At 35.6% G+C, this 15202-nt stretch overlaps 1 protein-coding gene across 4 annotated transcripts in view; it reads right to left on the minus strand.

Annotated features, from left to right (window-relative positions):
• The window catches only part of NEK11 (NIMA related kinase 11), a 91225-nt gene that overhangs the window by 36801 nt on the left and 39222 nt on the right, over nt 1-15202 (minus strand). For all 4 annotated transcript variants that reach the window (XM_082044413.1, XM_082044411.1, XM_082044412.1 and 1 more), the window contains 6 exons: nt 13809-13958; nt 13648-13726; nt 13053-13138; nt 9092-9211; nt 6961-7054; nt 5977-6115 (listed from right to left, as the gene is read on the minus strand). In XM_082044413.1, the coding sequence (XP_081900539.1) occupies nt 5977-6115; nt 6961-7054; nt 9092-9211; nt 13053-13138; nt 13648-13726; nt 13809-13958 (668 nt within the window). The remainder of the gene's footprint in view (nt 1-5976; nt 6116-6960; nt 7055-9091; nt 9212-13052; nt 13139-13647; nt 13727-13808; nt 13959-15202) is intronic.

Genomic DNA, 15202 nt, shown 5'->3' on the forward strand with positions numbered 1-15202 from the left:
ACTACGAGATCAATAAAGTTAATTAGTAGATGAAGATGAACTAATATTGCTATATTGGAAAGTAATGCATTACTTACATGATGGTTCCAGTAGCGTTTTAGGAGGCTACATCATTAAATATCTAATGAACCTGCCTAGCAGGAACAGCCTTATTCTAGGTGGCATAGGAAGGGACTGACCGTATTCATCCATAACATCAAGTCTGGGTATAGCTCACAGATACTTCTCTTCTTTGTTTGATCATTTTTGCTCATGTTTCAGAAAATAAATCATTCCAGCTGCACTCATTATCAGTCATGGAAATGAGCAGTTAAATACATACAGTTCTTTTTTATAGTGTTTTTTTATCTTATAGATAATCTGACAGCTAGTTGCCAGCACTACAATATAATTTGCCTCACCATTATTTTCACAAAACTACTATTTAAAACTAAGTACAGGCACTGAACATGCAGTAATCTCCAGAAAAATGTACATTGGCATATCTATCCTAGTCCAAATGGAGATAATTTCTATAAAGTAATAGGTGACGAGACAGGGGACAAGGGGGGAAAGTGACGTTAACCCATGCATTATTGCCAGGTAGCTTTTCTTTTTCATGATAATCAAAGAGGATGAATGACTTATTTCCTAGGTAAGTATCAGCAAAAATAGGAAATATAGATACAGGGCTATCCTGATACATTTTGCTTTGTCCATTCCTGCTTCATTGCCATGATTTGCAAAATATGGTTTTCAACATTCAGAAATAATTAATCAATAAAATGAGCTGGAGAAATGTAGCAGAAAATAAAAAATCCAAATCAAAATACAAAGCGTATTTAGTTTTTGATCATTAGCAAATTTACGTTCTTCCTTGAAAATAAATGAAGCGTATAGATACATATACATATATTTTCAACACTAAAACATTTGTATTTAACACTAACAGTGGCTCAATTTCACTGAGTACAACCTCAGTACAAAACTTCCTTCAGCTCTTTTGTCTCTTGCCTGTACTTGGAGAAGCTGGAGATGGAAAAGACAGGGAGATATCTATAGTAAAGCAAAACTGTTCCCAGTAGTACAATATATTCTTAACTGCTCTGTCCACCCTAGTTTTAAATCATTTGTATAATGACAGTTCCATAAATTCCCAGACACATAAGATGGAGACATCAACATTTTTCAATTAATGTTTAACAAAACTATAAAATATTTTTCCATAAATATCTCATTATCAAGACACAATTTCTTTTAAGTTTTGTTTCCAATTAACCAATCTAAAAAAATTAATGCAGCTAAAACTATTACATAAAATAGATGGAAAAGAGTAACGCCATTTTTCATTGGTTTATATTTACAAAGGTTTACATTTCCAAGGAATATGTTAGTGGTTTAATTAGCTGAAACCATACAGTAAGAGTATATATCATTCTAATGATACACTCGACCTACCAATTCAGCCATTAATTTAATATGTTAATAATAATTATGAAAGTAATTTTTCTAGCTGACTCTTTCTTAGCAACTCTGTTTCCTGTCTTTTTACAAATAAAGGGAACATTTTTTACTCTGGATTGTATGAGTAGAGATGCAAAACCGTTAAGAAATTTATAATAGTAACTTGAGAGAAACAGAAATGTGAAGTATGGTTTTAAACCTTCACTCTTGCAAGGAATGTTCCCTACCCACCTGCCACGACTCTCAGAAGATCTACCATGAGAGCAGTAATAGCTAAACCTGAAAAATCCTTTGCTCTATCATGCTTGCAAAATGCAGCTGAATCAAGGAAGTGGCAAGACAAAGTCCCAGAAGCTGAACATTTACAGACATGTTTCTTAATAACCTAATGTGCCTGCCTACTTACTCACTGCATGCCAAGAGAACATCCCATGCTTATGTGATTATAAGTTCTCCTGACCACCTAGACTGATGTTTTTGCAAAAGACACTTGATTTCCCTGCAGGCTCATCCACTACGGCACAGCAGCTCTTCAAACGCTTCCCATCACTGCAACCATGCTGACCATGAGGAAGGTGGGAAGGACGCAGAAGCAACACGTCACTGGCTGTACAATCAGCCAGGGAGAGGTTTAATCCGCTGGAGTGAGCATGTGTTCCGGGAGCTAAACTGGAGTACGTCTCCAATACAATGCGGGACCAGGACAGTATAACAACATGCACTTGGTGACCCTGAGAACTGGAATGATGGAGAAAACTCGAAGAACAGAGTCAGGAGTTTAGGCATTAAAACCAAAATAATCTATTTTAAATTGGAAGGTAACAGCTTGGAAGTGCCTTAAGGAAGGAATAAGGGAGGAAGCTTCAGGTACACTAGAAGTGACCAGTGTTAAAACATACAAATAATACAGAAGTATTATACAGAGGTATTACACAGGAGGATATTATTGCTGCCTATAAAAATATGAAAAGAATAAGCAAAGGAAGGAAGAGAAGCTCTTAAGCTGCAAGGCAATAAGGCAGTGGATCTCAAAAATGAAACATCCAGAAGAACATCTAAGCCAGAAATATAATAAGACGGTTCACAAGCACTATAATAGTGTGGCCCAGGAAGAGCTTTCTATGCAGAAAAGCAGAGGGAGGTTTCCAGAGTGTATAAACCAGGTCAGATTCTTTAGGAAAGGGGCAGTGCTAATAGATGCCTATGGCAGATACAATCTGGACTCAGTGGTCAAATTGATGCCTGTAGTTTTTTCAAGGAACAGAAGCAAATGGTGAGGAAGTAGAGGGATTGGGGGACAGGGTTTCCTCTTCAGCAAAGCACCAACGGAAGACAAGATAGTGGCTCTGGAGTATATGTGTTTAATGCACAGCTTCTCCTCTTAGCTCATTAAAACAAACAAGCAAAAAACCCCATAACTTGCTATTCACAATTTTTCACTGCTGCCCACTCCCAGGTTAAAATGGGATCCTTTTTTTCTCGAGCTTTAGTAACGCAAGCACAAAAGAATTTCAAAGTGATTTCTGTCTGCAAAAGTTCATGTTTCTTTGCTCTCCCACACTCCACAAGTTCTTCATTTTCTGCTGAGGCACAGAGGATGCTGCAAACATCTGATGCCCAGAATCCCCAAAGCCAACAGGGAGAAAGACAACAGCATGCCAGGGTGCGCCAGCCATCGCAAGCTGCTCTGGCTTAGCAAGTGACATCTGAACAGTCAGATTTAAAAACTACACTCTACATCAGTCCAACACAACCCAGCAGAATTCCCAGTCACTATGAAAGAAGAGTAAATCTGCATAGTATAGCTGGATGGTGCAGTAAGGAACTTAATGTTGAAGAACCAACTGAATTTTCTTGTTAAAAATAGTATTTACATTGCCTCCAGCATTCCCCTGTAAGAATAAGAACCGTATTATTTTTTAAGTTCCTGAAGAACTTGTACCAGCTATGTACAATCTGAAGGAACCTTTTCCATAATAGACTGAGTTCATCTCAACATCAAAAGCACAGGGTGCACTCAGATCTCTTTCATATTCCAAAAAATAAAACAGGCTTGAAGACTAACAAATTGGTCAGCAATTTGTGATTTCAGACAACTCTTTTAAATGTTCTTCAAGTGCACAGGGGTGCTAATTAGAATGAAAAATGTTCAGAAGATCATTACATAAAACAAACATGGAGCGAACCTAAAACTTCCCAGGAAAGTCTACAGCAGTTGAATGTTTCTGACATTGCTGAAACTCGTTCACCATAAAGTCCAATGCCCCAAACTGTCATAATGATTTTCATTTATCTAACTATACTGCCTTGTAACTTGCAGCTTTCAGTAAATATAACTACTACTGCCAAAATTGGATCAAGATGCCATGGTTTTTAAATCTACTTACAAAAGCTAAAATTTGAGCTTTGTATTTGACACCTTCCCTAATAACATACAACTATGTTCCATGACGCTTTAGATAATTTGCAGTGAGAGCAGAGTGTAAGGTGTTTTATTCCCTATGCCTCTCCTTAATCCTGTTTTTTCAGTCCTCCAAGCCCTGTTCTTCTCTTCTGCTCACGTTGCAATTTTTTTTTTTTTTAAGAACTGCAGGATATGAGGCAAAGATAGTTTGAACTTTCCTCCTTACCTGCTGGGATTGGGGTACTATCCCTAACCTGTTCCCCACCAGCTTTTCCCATTCCTGAGAGGATTTTTTAGGTCTGCCATGAAGAAATCTAAAGGCTGCTGCTGAGGCTACTCAGTGTTCATGAACACTGTCCTGCTTTTTCTCCTCTTCCTCAATGGTTTTTAGTTATTAGTTATAACTTGGGAGATTGTTAGTCTGGTTTTCCTAGTCTAACTTCCTCTGATAACCTAGTATGGGTTAGCAAGATTTATTGACCTGTAAGACAACTTTATAAAACCCCTTTAAAGCCTTGCTTCTAGTTTTCTTCATTTTCTATTGTATAGCCCACTGATCAAGAATGAAATTCTACTGGAAAATCAATAGCTGGAACCGGTTTTACATTTTCAAATATAAAGGTGCCATTAATAACTTCATAATTAGACATGTAGGACATGCATGGTTGCACTGAAATGTTTAAAGAAAAGCGTGAATACTGAATAGAGTAAGCATTAATAACAGCCTTGACATCAGCTTCAGGCATAACAAAGTATTCACAAAGCAAAGAGACACCATGTAATTTCTCTTGCCTATCCATAACTCCTTTTCCTCCTGAACCCACCACTTCAGTGTCAGAGACTCCAGCAAAAGCAATTAAACATGCATTCAGTTTTGTACAATGGATTGACCCAACTTTTGCATCACAGATATATATGCATCTAATTTCTGTCATTACAGTTTAACAGCGTAATGACCTCTAAAGGCAGAAACATCAGTTTATTTCCTTTCATGCATGTTGATCTGTTTCTATTTAGGTATCTTTGCATGCTTCCCTCGGTACATCTCCCACCCACATTTACTGCTTTCTCTTGGTCCTTTATTTGCAAGCCTCCCCACCGTCCTCCCAGGATGTATTTCTAGCAGCTGGGTTCTCTCCTACACAGATCATCCCTCCTTATACTGTGAAATAGTAAGCCAACCACATACACATAAATGAGGTTACACTGAAAGAAAAAAATCCATTTGCTATTAAAAAAACCCCATCTCCACTGCAAACAAACTCACTTTGATGTCTTTGATTTAATGATGTATACTTTCACAGATGCACATAAACCAATACTAAAAGGCAGAGCTATTAGAGAAAAGTAGTTTTCATACTTAAAAGTATATTAGTGCACACTTGCAAGATTCTACTGTGATTACAAATCTTTCACCACAATAGTGCTTACACAATAATTCTTAAATATTTAAAAGCACAACACTATTCCAGAACAATTTAGAAAAAAAAATACAGACACATTCTTAAAAATATTTTTCTCATTGAGCACATTTCCACAGTCTGACTCTTTTTGAAAAGCTTGACTAATTGTTCATCTATCTACAGAAAAGTACATGTTTATATAGTACTTCATACCCTCTAGACAGTACCTAAGTATTTGAGGACAGTATAGATAAGCACAGTTTAATGAGTTTCCATCTGCCTCTCTCATTGTTATAGATAAAGAAAATGGCATCAAAGTGTACCAAAGGTGCAAATGCTCTGAATTCTTGTACTCATTTTTTCACCAGAGAGATAACTTAGGAAATGTTTTTCTAACACCAGTCACTTCATATTTGCAAAGTTCAAGCTATTTCCTTCTAACTCAGCATCTCATGTAGAGAAGGTGCATTCATCTCCATCACTGCTCACAGGTCACTCCAGCTCTGGGAACACAGGCCTCCTGCCACATAACCTTGCCATACGTCTGCTGCACACACATACACCTAGATTCTTCTTCTTCTCTCTTTGTAAATCTTTTGACTGCCTTACAAGTCTGACTGCTTTTTATACAGCTGTTTCCCCACCATAAATTAACTACAAGGGACAAAATCAGATCTTGCTTTGTTTATAGAAGTTTCATTTCAACATACAATTTCAAATTCTTACCATGGTCTGTAAGTTCAGACATGCAGAGCTGACTTGTTGTCTCATTTCCACTTGGTTCATCATGTCCTAAGGACACACAGTCGTGTGCAATGACTGGCTGAGAACAAGTTAGGGGTTTTGAAGTCTGGTCATCAGATTCCTTAGTCAAATGAAGCAGCATGGAGAAACAGGTAGAGTTAGAGCTTTCACAGCAGGATCACAACACAATGGTTGCCCTGATCTACACAACTGCTGGGACTTGTATTAGGCAAACACTAAAAAAGACCTCCTAATTTTTTTGTAAATGATCAGTAGTGAATCAGCCATAACCAGAGACAGATTTAACATATTATTTTCTCCAGACACAATGGTAAATAGAAACTAGACTGTATGTGAAAGAAAAGATAGAATACAAAGCAGTAACCAAAACCTCGTTATTTCTGTGATGCTTTCACTGTTTACAAACTGACACTGTTCTCTCTACAATAAGACTAAAATTGAACAGGCCTATCTTCTGTTGTAGATTGCCTAAAATCAAAGGACAGCTTATACCGGGAGTCACTCCAAGACTTCATTCTTACTAAAATGTCAGTTGAAATGTTAATAGTCTTAACTAATCAAATGAAAAGAACCCATAGCCATGCCAAATGAGTGTTTAAAGAATTACCATTCTAAACTTATCTTGAAAATTAATGCATTTTGAACTCTGATGCCATGCAGACTGTCAGTAAGTACACTTCAGAGAGCAGATTTAGATTTAAGTGTGACTTAAATAAAATTGTGCAATTATTAGAGAGTTTTTTGAATCACAGCTGAATAACCAAATGCACTTTCTCTCATGACAGATCCACAGGTTCAGCTACACAGTCCAGACTTTGATGCACTTCCAAATTATTAGTTTTAGAACAGGACTGTGCCTCTAGCGCTAAAGAAAGCATGAAAGAAAAAAGTGTTGTACACTGAATGTGCACAAATGAGGCCTTTGAAACAAGAGCCCATACTTACACGTAGGATGTTGACATTCAGATGCTGAAAATTACGGGACCTGAATTCTTGCATTCTTTTAATATTTTCTTGATATTTTTCTTCTGCCAGCTGTCTGTAAATACGGAATACTTGTGTTTAGGATGTGATATCAGTGGTTGCACAAAGGGATCTTCTAGAAATACATGTGGAAAAGCAAATTCTATAATCAGACTGCCATGATGCCAAACGTTCATGGCATCTATTCAAGTGAGGTTAGTTTTAGTGAACAAAGAGATTTCAGGTTTAATTTCCAAACACGATTATATTTTTCTTTCACAACTTGCGTAATATAATTGAGAAGCAGTAAGTTATGATTCCCATTATTTTTTCTTCTTCTGAAGATCTTGAATACTTTGGACTTCATTCTGCTATGTAGTCCAAGAACCTTTCAGCTGAAGACAGGCCTGCAATACTCATGTGCTATCAACACCACCTGGGGAAGAGTTGGTAACTGCATTTTTCTGTACATGACTATGTAAGCCAGGTGCTCCATTAAGCAGCTCTTCCAGTTTCCATTACTACATTCCCTTCCCATTAATCTCTAGGTTGCACTGCTGCCAGTAGATCTCCAGTCTGAGAAGGTACTGGTTTTGTACTGTTTCAAACACTTTCAGTGAGAGGCAGACGGCAACAACCCAGAGGTGACTATAGATCCATTTTAAAGATTCATTACTAAGAACAAGATTTGAAGATTAATATGTTGCCTTTATATTACTTTTTTTTTTCCTGGGGAAAAAAAGCTTGAAAATCTAAATAGAAAATACTAAAGTGCAAGAAAGTAAAAGGATGAAAAACAAACTAGAATTATCCTGCAATTAGTTTGAATTCCTAATCTCCATTCATTTTTCAAAAGTGAGAGAGACAGACTTCTTGTTTATACATTTCATATAAGCACAAAAATTGACCTACCATATTATTGAATACACCATGCATAAGAAGTGTTATAGAGTGGTTTCAAGTCAAGGAAATTTTTTTAAAATGAGAATAAATTTACAGTCCATCTCTATTACCGAATGCAATGGTAAGCATCAGACAGACGCATGTTGATCAGACATATTTTCCAAAAGGAGATGAAAACCTTCAGGTTTTTGTTCGTAGCTTTTAGGTGTGGGCACCACAAGTTCACACAAATAATGCTAGGATGCGATTTTACTGAGCATTTTCACTCAACTGCAATTGCTATTGATTTGCAGATATATGTAGCTGTGGAGTTTCTGAGGCCATAAATTCAGCCTTCATGTCACCTTGCAATATTTTTCTGTACTAGGACATCATTGCCTTACTGAACTGCTAACTTGCTTTGGCACAATAAGCTTTAGATGTAGATTCTCATGATCAAAAATAATTATTCCCTCTATTTCCCTCTATAAATAACTGAGTAAACATTTGTTAATTTACATTGTACTTCGAAAAATGCTTTTGATTAAAACATTTTAAATAAATTAAAAATGAATGTAGTGCTTTTCTGATTTTCATTCATACCAAATAAAACACTGAATATTTTTACGTGTGAAAAGCTTAAGTGAGTGATCAAAACAATACATTCTTCTTTTTATTTAAAAAAGGAATTCATACATAGACACACAGCCTTCCAGCTCTTTCTCATATTCCACTCAGAAATAGTACTTATTCTTCTTCAAATTCCCTCTTTTATTATGTCTCAATAAAAAACATAAACCATAAAGCCTTCATAACATGTCCATTACCCCCACTTGATCATTTCATAAGACTGTCCTCTGAGCTATTAATTTCTACCAGTTAATCTCTGAGGTTAAAACAACTGATAAAAGCGGGATTGTAACTAAACGTTCAACTCCTCAGACTGTGCAATCCTTACAATGACAAGCCATCCTATTGTAACAAATTTCTCCTACACTTATTTAATCAGAAACACAATGCTCAAAATACCAGTTTTGGGCTAATGTTCTGATTTTTTTTCTACATAAATAATTACTGTGATTTAACTAATCCAAAATCCCTATTCACTTTGAGTAGCTGAAGATGCCTTCTATTTTTATTTTTACCTTGACAGTTCTAACTCTCGTGTCAGACTTTTGGATGGGGAAAATTGCATGGTTAGGGCATGATACAAATGTTATGCTCAACTTACTTCAACTTCTTTGCTTTCTCATCTGCAGCATTTAACTTCCTCAGCCTCATCCGTTCCCGCGGTGTCATTTTCTGTACTTCAGACAGTTCCTGCAGAGTTTGCAAATGAACTTTCCTATGCCTGAAATTGAATGCATGCAAACCCATCTTCATATAAAAATGTAAATATCAGTATTTTGATTTGATATTGAAACGTACTGACATTTCAAATGGAATAATTAGAAAGTCACAGGTACTGTAACAGACTAAATAGACCTTGGTTTGGAAAGCAAATGCGTCTTTTAAACTGAAATATTTAAACTTAGATTCATGAAGAATGTGAATTATTTCAGGCAAGAATGGAAAAAGGTAAACTCAACTTCTTAAAAGAATAAATGTTAAAGCACAGTGAAATATTTACCCTGCCAGGCTTTATTATTGAGCATATTCCAAGTAAAAAGGCAGTCTTTAAATGAGAACCACAGAAAAAAAGGAGTATCACCCATGCACTTTACATTGATTGTTACAAGCTGTCTAGAATAAGAGAGAAAAATACTGTCTTTAATGTTTCCTCTTGAATTTCTAGTCCTAATCAATAATAACAATTCACTGGTAAAATGGTCTCCACAGACCACCTCTGAAAGCTAAGCATGAATTATTGACATATGTATCTCAGCTGTATTTATCAACATAGCGGAGAAATATTAGTCCTGTATCAGAAAAAGGATATTAATCTCAGATTTTAATCTCACATCCTACAGCAATTACAAAGATTGAACTATAGTTTACAATGCCTTGGCACTCATGTTTCACTTACATAACTTTTTCTATTGTTTATATTTATGATACCCAGTGTTCATTTCAAATTACTATTTTTGCTCTTATAAGATAAAATCCACTTCTGATCATCTGAGAACCCAGTTTTGTAACCATATAAATTACAACACTCCTTCTGGACTATCATTTTAAAATCAGGATTTTAATAAATGAGAAGTTTTCATTATGCTTTTCAGATGTTGACTATAGAGGGAAACGGTGTAAAGATACGAATATTAGTGTGAAATATAAAAGACTAAGGACAAAGACAAGAACTCAATTATTCATAAGAATGGAACTAACTCTTCAAGTATGAATAATGTTAGACATATTTCTTGTCCCCTGTAAAAAACTCTAATTTAAATTACAAGGATCTCTTGGGAAAAAGAAGACATTTTTCATCCAAGTTGAAACTGAACTTGTACAGCTTTATGCTTACTTAAACATTTAAAATTTATGACTTGCATGGGACTGGAATAAAGTAAGCCATTAGAGGACATTACGAGAAGAAACTAGATTCAACTGTTCATGGCAAAAATAATTCCTGGTGAGAAAGAAAAATCATAGATCAAGTAGCAATGACTGGGGAGGACACCATAACAAGCAGCTCCTCGTACACTCAATCAGATGAGAGGATTGCTTCACTGCAGCAGATGTAGAAAATTCACTATGTTTAAATTATTTTTCTGCTCTCTACCGTTTTCCAGGTATTTTTGTTTTGTTTTACCTGTCGCTTTAGATCTGGCATTTTGCTTACCAGTAACAACACAGACAGTGAATGTTCTCCTAATAAAAGTCATAATAAGATTATGACTCTATGCATATTCCTAACATTTAGCTAAAAATAATCAGACTGTGGCACACTTGAAGATAATTTATAGTGAAGCTTCTCCTGGGACTTTTTTCTCAAATTAATGCCCTGAATTTGAAAACCTCAAGGTAAAATTCCATGCTCAAAGAGAAACTGTTGCCATCCATTGCTCCTCAATTTTTAGGACCTCTGGAACAGAAGCCGACTTTCTATTTCCTTTTAACAAAAGTATAGGGTCATAATGTTAGTAGTTAGAACTTGATCTTCATCTTAGAGACTTCAGGCTTGCTTTTGAACAAGAATGGTTACAGATTCTCAGATGTACACGAATGTCCTCCTCCTATGCAAGCTCTGTCAATATATGAGAGGTCCATTTGGAAGGTGATAAGACTCAATACATGTGAGCTAATGAAAACGAATCAGGTATGGAACATCGTATTTGTTACTAATAATCAAAAGTGGTTTTATCAGTCTGTTCTACAAGCCTGTGGATTTTTGAAGTCTAATTATATATTTTGCAGGTAAAAATACTGTTTCCTCAAAGCATCTACAGTCTTTTGGTGCACATAGATAATCTGAAATCCTGTACCCACAAAATAAAGCCATGGATTAAAAGTTTCTGAAAGATTCGCATACTTTACGTTCTAATAAGCATTAAACTCTCAATATAATTCAGATGGAGTCGGCATAATATTTGGGCAAGGTTTCAGTCCCCTAAACTGTTTAAGGTATATCTCTGAGGAACACCTCTGCAGTTAACTATATTTCATTCGAAGAGGCAGGAATCCACTAACAGTTAATTGAATCAACTCAAAAACAGCAGCTGCCGACAAAATATACATCTAATATTTCCCTATTGAATATCTGCCTGACTCTCGTATTTCCAGTAAATTAGCAAAGGGTTATTTCTAGCAGGAGCCATCATGTAGAATAATAAGAAAGCCAAAAACCTGAGAGGAGCCACAGCCATCTCCATTTGCTCTTATTTATTAGATGGTTATTACTAGCCAGTACAGGTATCATTTATTGTTGCATTTTACATCTATACTTGCAAAGTTCAACAATTTGTTTATACTAAAGGTACGTATTTACACCAAAACAGAGAACTTTAGTCTGATTAAAAGACAGAGACTTATCTGGCAATGAGATACAAGAACAGAAGTGACAGGGTAGAAACCCAAACCACAATTCCTAGAGATGACAGCTTTACAGATAGGCTTCCAGTGTTAAACTTGGAAAAAAAAAAAAAAGATATACAGATTTTGCTGTCTTGAATTCCACTGTCTTCGCTCCACTTTCTTCCTACCACTGATACTAAATACCACTGTCATTAGAAAAGCTGAAGCTGGTCACAACCCCTAAAGGGATTTGTGCAAACAGCAAAATTGGCAGCATTGGCAAAGTGACCACAGCTGCAAAACTGAGGGTCCTCTCCGAGAGCAGAGGTCGCAAAAGATGCAGGGGAAAGGCCTGTTGCCCGAAGGCAGCGCTAATTCTGGACTGGAGCATGGGGTTCTTTATCACTGTTACCTAATAATGCGAAACAAAATTTCAGATAGCTGTTAAAGTCTTGACAGTTATTTAGAGGAAACATGAAGCAGGGACATCCATTGCATCTGCACAGGATCACAAACTCCTGATTTTGAGCATCTTAGCTCCTAACAGAGCAAAACCACATACAGAAAACTCACGGAGAGGAACCAAAAAGGGGGGTCAGCTGCCATCAAAACTGCAGAGCTAATTTACAAAGGCAAGATGAGATTGCCCATGTTGACATTGCAGCATTGTAATTTAATGCAATTAATTAATTTAATATATATTCAGTGTCTAGGAGAGAGATCATCTACAAAGGCACTACTGATATGAGAGCCAATAAACATCATAAGCCTTAACTTCTCACTATAGTTACAAGACAAATATAATGGTGCCCTATGGACATATTAGCTGAATATTAGTTTAAGCGTATAGACTCTTAGTTTGGTGTCATTTAGGAAACATAGCTTTGACATTCAAAAGTTAGTAGCAAGCAGCAGCACTAAAAATAACCATGACATAACTAGAATGATGATCTCAACGTTCAACATATAAAGGTCCTAAATTAACATATGCATATACCACACATGTGTGCACAATTCACACAGTTATATAATAAAATTATTTGATATACAAATTATTTTTTTCCCCTAAATCTTAATGATGCCTCTCACTAATGTGATTACTCTTCTGTATTTCTGGGGAATGGGTCCCTCTGAAAATAAAGCACTACGAGATTAACCCAAGTGGTTGCTACATGATATTATCTGGTAACACTGTAATTTCATATACTGCTGCCCATAAAACACTTAAAAATACTTACACTGCATCAAAAATGGGGGCAGCTTCTTTCCTCCAATTAAGTGCCTTGTCTTTCACAGTCATGTTTGCGAACTTATACTGTACATTCTGCAAGGAAATAAAATAGAAGTGGTGTCAACACTTGAGGCTAAAGTGATCCAGACTCTTCAGCTATGACCCAATGCAGTCCTAATGTAAAATCTGACTGAGCAGTTTTCTTTCCCACATTCTTAGAAACCCAAACAATATATACACTGAAGGAGGAATCACAAGAGCAAGATGCACTGGTTTTCATTAAAACTATGAGTAACCAGAACAGTTTAGAGATGATAGGCAAAAATGATCAGCACTTGTTACGCATAAATGCCCATTCTCTGTATTTCTAATAACATTTTAAAGGGAATACAGTCAGCATGTAAAGTGACAAGGGCTTCGTTACTCACTGCCTCACTACCTCACTCATATTTGTAATTTAGCTCTGAAAGTCCCCTGGATTAGTGTTCCCATGAACTGCTATCTGATTATTTTTTATTATCACATTTTCTCTGCCTCCATTCTGCTTTTGCAAAACACATACTCAAATGGTAAGTGTACAGCTATCGCTCTTTCTTATATACCTTTAGTTGTTCATCAATATAAGGGATTCTTAGAATCTCTGCTGCTGCAGGTCTCAATGAAGGATCCTTATTTAACATGCTGAAACATTAAAAACCAAAAGTCTTAAATAAGTGATTTTCCAAATTTAATTAAAAACCTGCTGAACAAGAAAATAACATACCTGCACAGCACAGCATTCAGTCTGCTTGGATATCTATCAGGAAGAGAAGGGGTATCACCCTCTACGATTTTTAAAACAACAGACAAAAAATTGTGTCCGGTAAATGCATGGTTCATACAGCACATCTCATATAATATGCATCCCAGAGACCTTTAAGAATAAAATAATAGGAATAGTAAAAACAATATTTTTGAAATTAGCATGCATAGTGACATTACAGTAAGTACAACTACAATTGTGCGTCATTTTCTCCTGGGAATAGGATGTTTCATTATCACGCTATCTTTTTCATCCAAAATATTTTATTCAAATCACAAATTAGTAACTTTATAAATAGGAGACATCGTCATTCTATTTCCATAAGTGCAGGCACAAACTTAAATTCTCTATATAAAAAATATATATAAATAAAGTAAAACCCTATTGTATGAACTAGCTTTTAAGGGGTTACTCATTAAGTTAGGAAAGAAGTATTTTAATTAGTGACTGACTGACAAAGTAGTTTAGTAGTGTTTGGACATAGGTTTGTTTAAACTATTTTTGCAAATCAATTTCTGACAATAAACTGAGGCTAAAATTCAAGTGTGAATTAAATAATGCCAGTCTCAAATAACAGAAGTGTCTTCTGGTGCAATTTCACTCATTTGGTCATGTGTTTCAAATAGATTCCAAAATTGGTTTAGACTCAAAGAATTATCAAATTTCACATGACAGCATCATACTGCAACATCTAAAACATTCCTCAACATTTTATTTGGAGAAGAAAACTGAATATGCAGGTCTGGAGATGTAGTGGAGAACCAAAGTCAATTTTAAATTATTAAAAAAACTGAGAAGAATGATTACAAACAATTTTAAAAGGGCATTTGGTTTACCATCACTTTATTTATCAGGCTGTTATTTACTAGGACCAGACCCACGTAAGTAACCCACTTAAATATCAGAGCAACTTTACTCTTAATGTAGTATTTGTTTGTGGTATTTATAATTTACAGAAGCAGCACGAAAATAAAGAGTAGTGATAATAAGTAGAAGTAAGTATAGGTGAATGGCTTTGATGAAAAAGGTATAAACATTATCTTTGAAAGCAAATAATAAATAAAGTTTCAGTTATTCATTTTGGTTAAAGAACATGAAATGATTCGGTCTGTCTGGCAATGAAAGAACAAAGGAAATAATTTAAAGCTCAAACACAGGCTCTAACATAAAATGGCAATTAGGAAAAGGAAAGAGAATAGGGGGGCTCTCATTGGAACTTTTCAAAACAGTACATAAAAACAGTTAGCAGAGCATTTTTGCCAACAACTGCATAAAGACCAGTTACTGAGGTACATAAATAATTGCCTAGTTTTTTTAAAGATTTAACTGTCAATCAACTTTCAAACTTCCAAAAT

This window comes from Streptopelia decaocto (genome assembly GCF_964273445.1).
Source record: "Streptopelia decaocto genome assembly, chromosome: 2".
NCBI classification, from domain to species: domain Eukaryota; kingdom Metazoa; phylum Chordata; class Aves; order Columbiformes; family Columbidae; genus Streptopelia; species Streptopelia decaocto.